This window comes from Arachis ipaensis, chromosome B07, assembly GCF_000816755.2.
Source record: "Arachis ipaensis cultivar K30076 chromosome B07, Araip1.1, whole genome shotgun sequence".
NCBI lineage: Eukaryota > Viridiplantae > Streptophyta > Magnoliopsida > Fabales > Fabaceae > Arachis > Arachis ipaensis.
The window spans coordinates 23,530,607-23,539,020 of NC_029791.2; the positions used below are offsets into that span (position 1 = coordinate 23,530,607).

Consider the following 8,414-nt stretch of genomic DNA (forward strand, 5'->3'; position numbering starts at 1 on the left):
TCTTCTGATTTGTTATTGGAGGGACGAGACTTGCCTTAGAACAGAAACGTATGCAAGCAAATCCTTGCTAGGTAAATCCTTCTATTATTGCGGCTGAATATAAGCAATATTATGATCTATTAGGAAACATTACTAAATAACCTTTACATATAGATGTATATAAGCAAACATTTCTACTGGAATATTATGATCTATTAGGTAAATCCTCCAAAGGACATGTATATAAGCAAACAAAAAGATCAGTAGTTTTTCAACATTACTAAATAACCTTTTCATATAGATGCTGAATATTATGATCTATTAGGAAATAATCACTAATGTTTTATACATGCTATACAGAACCTTGTTGCTACACCTGGAAGACTTACAGATCATGTGAAGAATATTGCTGGCTTTGCAACTCGGCTGATGGGTGTGAAAGTGTTGGTGCTCGATGAAGTTGATCATTTACTGGACATGGGATTTCAGAAAGATGTTTTGAATACAGAGTTTATATTTTGAATTATAGTTTATGTATCAATGGACTTTGTTGATGTATGGTTATTACTTATTATTATAATTGATGTATCAATACACTTTGTTTATGTTTTGAATTATATTGACTTGCTTGTTTATAGTACTTTTCTTTTAGTTTGATAATACGATGAATTTGTTTATGTTTTGAAATATTATAAATATTTGAATATAAATTAGATAAAAATTTGTATTAAATTTATATTTATTTTGTATGAAAATAAGTTTATTTTGTAATTGGAAAAATAAAAAAAAATTCTATTTTACCTTACTGAAGGATTTACAGACAAATTTTCTGTCTGTAATCAGAATGTAAGATGATTTTTCAAAGTTCAAATTACAGACGGAAAATCTGTCAAAAAATTCCTCTGTAATTACAGACAGAAAATTCGTCTAAAAATCCGTCTGTAATTACAGACGAAAAATCTGTCTGAAAATCCGTCTGTAATTACAGACGGAAAATCCATCAAAAAGTTCGTCGCATTCGAAAAATGGATGCAGAATTTACAGAGGAAAAATCTGTCGGTAACTGGTAAAAATCCGTCAGTAATTTTCCGACAAAAAAAAATCCGTCGGTAAATAATTTCCGACGGGGCTTTTACAGAGGGACAAAATCCGTCGGTAATTTCGTCGGTAACCAAAAATCTGTCTGTAATAAAGACTAAATCTGTCTGTAAATCTGTTTGTATTAATCCATTTTCTAATTGTGCATGTACAAGGATATAGAGCCTGGAACACTACTGTTCCGAGGATATAGGGCCTAGCACACTTGCATGCATAATTTCAAGGATATAATGTCTGGCACACTCTTGCGGCAGAGAAGAAAAACAACAACAACATCTATTTCATCATAAATCATTCCAGGGATATAGTGCCCGACACACTATCATTCTAAGGATATAGTGCCTGGCACGCTTTCAAATCATTATCAGTCATCACCATTTTCTCATCTCATTCCATTCTCAACTCTCAAGTTTCAACATTCTAGGGATATAGTACCCGGCATACTATCGTTCCGAGGATATAGTCCCTGGCACATTGTCTTTCGATATCCATCAAGCTCATCATTCCTTTTCAAGTTCTCAACTCATCATAACTATCATCAATTTTAATTCCACAAGTTATCATCCACTCACAAGTTCTCAAAACCATCGCCAATAAAGCACTTCACTAGTTCACCCACACTTCAAAAACCTAAGTCTCCATCTTCTAAACTCATATATAAATTACCAATTTAATTTACTAGCCCATCTCTATTAGCCTTAAGGCCTAATTACTAGTTAGCAATCTTAAACAATAGATAAAGAAGTTTGAAAGGTTAGAGAACCCTTAAAAACAGAAGGAAAACTATTTTTCAGCAAAATAGGGTCTGTGCGTACGCATGCCCATGTGGGCGTGCGTATGCCAAGTAAAACAGAGTCTGTGCATACTCACATCCCTCTGTGCGTACGCATGTCCCTGTGTGCATACGCACACGCCAAAATTCCGCGTACACACCATGGTGCCGCGTATGCATGTGCTGCAGAATTTAGAAAAATTCAACTTGTAGAAATTTCAGTTTTAAATTCCAAACTTTAAATGTTCATAACTTCCTCTACTAAACTCCATTTTCAACAAACTTTATATTATTTTAAAGCTCTTGAAATCTTCTTTAATTAAAATAAAAATCATTCAATTTCAACGACTGAGTCTCAAATTATGATCTGTCAAAGTTCACCAAAAATCAAGTTTTACACAAAAACATCAAAGTTCTCTACTTTCCAAATTCCAAAACTAAACCAAACCAAAACATACCCAATTCTATCACAAAACACTACCACGCACTACACTTTATCATTTCATTGTACTTCCATCACTTCCACACCTAATTCACTCAACATTTCTACCATAAATCAACACAAATCCATAATTTCAATTCAATATTTTCATACCAATAATTTATACAATCTAATTCCTCATATACACCCTTCATCAATTTACAACATCATCACATCACAATCATTTTATCATAATTATCATCCACACAATCAATACTCATTTCATCATCTACATTCATTACCCAACATCAACAATTCCCATCATAATTCATCAAAATCATTATATTCTTCAAAATCATCATACATCATCAATCCAATAATTTTCAACAACCAATTCAATCCTATCCTAAACTCTACTAGCCTAAGTGTCCAGAAATATTACATATTACATAAAGAAAACCGAAACCATACTTTGGCCGATTTTTACACTACAACAAATAAGGGTTTTTGCAACGGTAAAAAACCGTTGCCGTAGATTGAAAAACCGTTCCCAAAACTTTAGGCAACGCTTTGGCAACGATTTTTAACCTGTGGTATATGTGGTCGTTACCAATGCTCAAAGGCAACGGTTTTTTACCTAAGGCAACGGTAACAAAAAAACCGTTGCCAAAGTTACTGGTATAGACAACGGTTTTGATAGAAAATTTTAAACAACGGTTTCGAACCGTTACTCGATAAGGAACGGTTTTAAACAATTCTCTTTCATGATCCAACGGTTTAAAACCATAACTGAATAGGCAACGGTTTTAAACTGTTGTAGTTTTATTATTCACAAAGGCAACGGTTTTAAAGCGTTACCGTTAGTGTCGTTTTTTGACAACGGTTTTAATACCATTACCATTTAATAGTCGTCTAAGACAATGATTTTAAAGCGTTACCATTAGTTTCATTTTTTGGCAACGGTTTTTTAAAATCATTCCTTTTGTGACTTTTGACAACGATTTTTTGTAGTTATATATTTTTTATTTACAATAATTTTCTCATATTGCATTAAAATTAATATTCCAACTATTTTTTTAATTTAGTGTCAATAAATAACCTTAACTATTTGAATCAAATTACTAAAGAAAACTAATTGAATATTTACCATAAAATTTGATTTTTAAAGTATTCTATAAGATTCATACATATTTGTGAATCTTTTAGAAGTCAAATAAACTAAGATACTTTAAAATTACATAATAAGAGTCTAAGTCATAACCATATCTAATCATAAAGAAAAGAGATTAATATATTACAATAGCAAATAGATTCCTCATCATCTTCACAAATTGGTGATTTTTACTCTCTAATATTTGATCTTCACAATTTATGTGATTAAGTTCTTTTTCTACTTCATAATAATTTTCCTGTGAAAAAAAAAATTAGCAAATTAAATATAATGTTAAGCCTAATGCTAATAATTGAAGGAATGGAAGTTTGATTTAGGCTTACCAATAGCAGTAGTTATGTTGGATGTGATTAGGATTATCACATTTGGAGATGATATTAACTTGTCGATCTGAGTTAGTAATGCATTTACAACCTGAAATATTCATATTTAAGGATTACTAACACACTATACAAATACCCAAGAAAATCCAACATCTCTCGGTTGCATTTTTTAAATGATATTTAACATTCTCACACACTATTTAAAAAAAGAAAGAGAAAAAAAAGGAATAGCGGGGAAGAAAATGGGTATTTTCCTCCAGGAAGGACCAGAGAGATTGGTATACCCGAATAGAATCTGAAGGTTCTAAACCGGATATAGCAGCTTTTCTCGCCGCAGCAAGGCTTTCAACTTCATCTGCATGACCACACACTTAACCCAAAGCACATGACAAGCATATAGCATTAAGTTAAATTTTGTTCTGCCTCACCAATCAAAACAAATACTAGATTGCTTTCTTCTTTACCATTTCTTGAATCTTTTGGAAAAGTTTTGCAACCTAAACAACAAGAAAACACAATTGTGCATTCAGTGCAACAATACAACATAATAACAGTTCATCTATCAATAACCTCTGAAGTGATAACAAATTGGAAATTCATCAACTACAAAGCATTGGTACTTCTAATAACTATTGTACATGCATACCAGCTTGCCATTTTCAGAAAACCATTTACTGAATAAAGAATGTGCATTCACTTCAATAACCTGGCACTGTGGGAATCTGAGAATGTGGCATTCATTTTAATTCTATTTTTCTAGATAGAACTCATTATTGTTTGTTAAGAATCTATCCAACAATTTTACTTGCATTAGTAAAACTAGATTCAAATAAATAAAGGTAAACATGATTAGCTTAAAACACATTCAAAATGATATTATTTGTGCGAGTTCTATGCTATTAGCGTTTAGTTCAATTCTAATCCGTTGCTTCTAAATTTTGGTGAGATTACAGTCAACATCCTTAAGTTTCAGAATCCACAAGTTTCAGGTTCATATCACTTCATTTGATTAATTAATTATCAATTGGAAGTGGAGCCATGTTTTCATAAACCAGTTCAGAGTTTTCAGCAAACAACCGACCTTCCAAGTGACTTATCTAAGTCTATAAAATAGATATGAACATGAAACTTGTACTCACTTAAAATAGACTGATAGATCTTTAAAATCCTTTTAAAATCAACTCAAAATTCTGTTTAAATTAAAAGTTATAGCGTCTGCAAGTTGGTACTGCAGAACCAGAAAACCAGAAAAATCTGCAGCAACCACTAAACTTCAAAAAATCATATCTTCCAAACCACTTGGCCAAATTCCCTGAAATTTTTATGGAATTTTCAAGACACACTAAAGTTTTACAGAAAAATAATTTCATCTAAAAATTAGGTCTGGACTGCTCCCAAAAAGTCATTCGTTCTGCTGCCAATTATGCAGATTTCTGCAGAAATTCTGCACAAAGTATTTCTAACAACCTCACATACCAAATCCTATATTCAAGCCTAGGATTCATCTAAAACCACATTTCTAACTTTCTTTTCACTAACCAAAGTTGCCCAAGAACTATTAATTCAATATATCACAATTTCATATCATAGGTGCAACGTAACCATATTATCATAACATCCATTCTTCAGCATCTCATCTATAACAACATATCTCATGTTCTGATTCATCAAATGAATTTCCAGCAACCATAGCAACATTCCATACACAAAATCATCATCAACAAGTACTAGAAACAAGTATAACTTCAAAATACACAACATCGTCAATAATCACTACATTAAATCATTAAACCAATCACCAACTACAGCCATGATTCAACTCAATTCCAACAATTATTCACACAAAGCAACCATAAACCATTTGCAGTTACTCATTTAATTTTATTGGCATTCATAACTGAACATTTATTTTTAAAACAAATCCCCTACCTCAATTAGTCGAGACCGCAGAATTTAAACGCGACAAACTCTCTTATTCTAAATTCACAGCAGCAGCGGCTTAGACCCAGCAGTAGCAACAGCAGTAACATTATCAATAATCATAGCTATAGGGGCTGAAATAAAATAAAACGAGAATAGGGTAACCAATGAAATAGCAGCAGAGCAAGAATGGAAACAGAGCAAATTAGAGGAAGGGATCTAGACCATATCAGAGGTACTTCGACGGCATCCCCCTTTTTTTTGAAACCGTAACGGTGATCATGGCAGCAGCGGTGGCGGCTAAACAGCCCTCTGCCTCTCGGCACAAGCCTCACACGACTCCTTTCCTTGTTCTAAAGGCTCCTCTCTCCTTTCGCACATGCAATAGATGATGGCGGCCATAGAAGTAGCGGCAGTGCTAGAGCCTTCGGTGGTGACGACGGGGTCACGACGTGGCGGCGGTGACGGAACACAACAGCAGTGACGGTTCTAACGGCGACTGGTCCCTCAGCAGTGGTAGAACGCGACGGCTCTTCTCCTTCGACGCGGGCTCCTCTCCTCCTCGCAACAACGCCGGCGACGACTCCCCATGGACGGCGACTGGGCGGCGCGATTCCTTCCTCCATCGCGGTCCTCTCTCTCGCCTCAGTTCTGATCCGTAATGAAGATGACTTCGCGGACAGCAGCGGCGGCAAGGCGCGGCTTCCCCTCCTCTCCTCTTCTCCCTTCGGTTCTCACTCTCAGATCTCTCTCTCCCTCTATGTATGTTTATGTGTCTGTGCATGTTTGTTTATTTGGTGTGTGGTGTGTGCTGTGAGTGAGTAGCAGTGAGAAAAGGTGAAGTGGCTCAGTGGAGAATGAACAGGTGGTAGGGGGAGGGGTACATGTGTGTGTGGGTTGGGTAGAAAGGGGTTAGGGTTAATGAATTAGGAATTAGAGTTTAGAGTTTTAGTAAATCAAAAATATCTAATTTATAATTAAAATTTATATAAAATCAAATTAATTTAAAACATGAAGTCTCATAACCTTTCTAAAAAGAAAATCATATATATAATTATAAATAATTCATTATTTATTTTCTAAAAATCTGGGGCTTACAAAAATTATCAACAAATATGATAAATTATAAATAAATTATTATTTAATTTTCTAAAAATTTGGGTTGTTACAAGTTTGGCATTGTTCGATGATGGCTCTAATGATGAATGGTGTCGGTTATGGAGCGCTAGGGCTAATAGAGGAAGGAAAAATTAACAAGTCTCTATGTTTTATTTTGAAGAGAGGTTGTTGAAATTTTTTTGATGTGTTAAAAAAATATTATCTTAAATTTTAGAGTGGGAATGAAACCAAAAATATATCATTGTTATAAATTTATTTCTTCTATAAATAATATTTGTAATATATTTATAACAATAATTTTGAGTGTTCTAAAAATTTAATATTTATAGAAAAAATTATCTAAATTTGTATAATTATTTAAATAATATAAGAAAATTATTGTTTGATAAAAAAAAAATTGTTGTAATGGTTATAAAACCGTTCTTTAAAATAGTCAAAGAGAACGGTTTTAATTTGTTGCTGTAAAATAATAAAAAAATTGAATTCAACAGTAACACTATAAAAAACCGTTGTCTAAAACTATCTAAGAGAACGGTTTTAAGGCATTGCAAAATTTGGCATTGCTAAAGTCCATATTTGTTGTAGTGTTAATATGCTCAAACACCAAAACTTGATTCCAACAAGCTTCTATCAAGCTCCAAACCACCAAAGCCAAATCAAAAGCCACAACCAACTCCAAAAACAAGTTTCATACATACAATATTACCATACATTAATAACTAAAACTCACACTACACCAAACCACAAGGATATAGAGGTTCCTTACCTTATCCAACAATAATTGGAGCAAAGCCCAACAATTACCCGCTACTAGAGATCACCTAAACAACCAAAATCTACTTAAGAACTAAAACCAAAATTGCGGAATTGTTAGAGCTGGAAACTAGAGCATGGATTTCAAAAATATTACAACTTTGTTTAGATAGAAACGAAGAGTTTGACGAGAGCTTCGCGTGGCCATAAACGGCTCGTCAATCGGAGCATCGTAGCTCGAGTTATAGCTCCCGGAAGATGGTGATGAATAGTAACATTACCCTCTTCTCCTCTCTTATCAATTCAGAGCCCCTCTCTCTCAAATTAGGGTAAGAATGAGCTGAATGCTCCTTAAAAGGGGTTTATATATGTTAGGCTTAGGCATAACTTGGCCCTGGTCCAACTCGTTAGTATTTTAGGTTCGTTTGGCTCACTTTAGGCCAAAACCTTTAAGATTAGTGACTAGTTTTCGATTCTAAATTATTTTTGTCCTTTCAAAACAATAAATTCAATTTTTAAAATCTTATTTTCCAAAATAGGTGGTATCAGATATACTAGAGCCAGTACTGCTGACTTAAACACCAGTACGAATTTTTACAAAAAATTTTCGCAAAAGATACATTTTCCCACTTAAAAAAATTCATTGAATTCAAATTTCACCTTTTTATTTTCAAAATATCATTTCTATATTTTTGAACCTATTTCGGACAGTTAAAAATTATTATTTATTAAAACGGTTATTCCGATTTTTACAAATACCAATTTAAAATATTCACAAATTTAAAACTCAAGATTCATTGTAATTTTAACCCGAAATTTAACACTCTTCAAAGTTTAGTGAAATATCACAAATTCAAA

General features: G+C 33.2%; 1 protein-coding gene and 1 long non-coding RNA gene across 8 annotated transcripts; one reads left to right on the forward strand and one right to left on the reverse strand.

The window, feature by feature from the left end:
* Positions 1 to 619, forward strand: LOC110264915. Its single transcript, XR_002351263.1, has 2 exons — positions 1 to 71; positions 340 to 619. It is a non-coding gene; the product is annotated as an uncharacterized LOC110264915 (long non-coding RNA).
* On the reverse strand, positions 3,421 to 6,614 carry LOC107610184 (pachytene checkpoint protein 2 homolog). 7 transcript variants are annotated; one of them, XR_002351265.1, is made up of 6 exons: positions 5,910 to 6,614; positions 5,694 to 5,818; positions 4,229 to 4,261; positions 4,049 to 4,134; positions 3,765 to 3,855; positions 3,421 to 3,679 (listed from the first exon to the last, which is right to left on the reverse strand). XR_002351265.1 is itself a non-coding variant. In XM_021107495.1 (4 exons), the coding sequence occupies exons 1-4, from the start codon at positions 4,308 to 4,310 to the stop codon at positions 3,666 to 3,668; spliced, it is 273 nt and encodes a 90-aa protein (XP_020963154.1). In that variant the 5' UTR covers positions 4,311 to 5,687; the 3' UTR covers positions 3,421 to 3,665. The 7 variants fall into 7 exon arrangements, 2 of the variants coding, with proteins under 2 accessions (XP_020963154.1, XP_020963153.1); XR_001613433.2 differs by having other exon boundaries at positions 4,049 to 4,119; positions 4,193 to 4,261; XR_002351266.1 differs by lacking the exon at positions 5,694 to 5,818 and having other exon boundaries at positions 4,049 to 4,119; positions 4,193 to 4,261.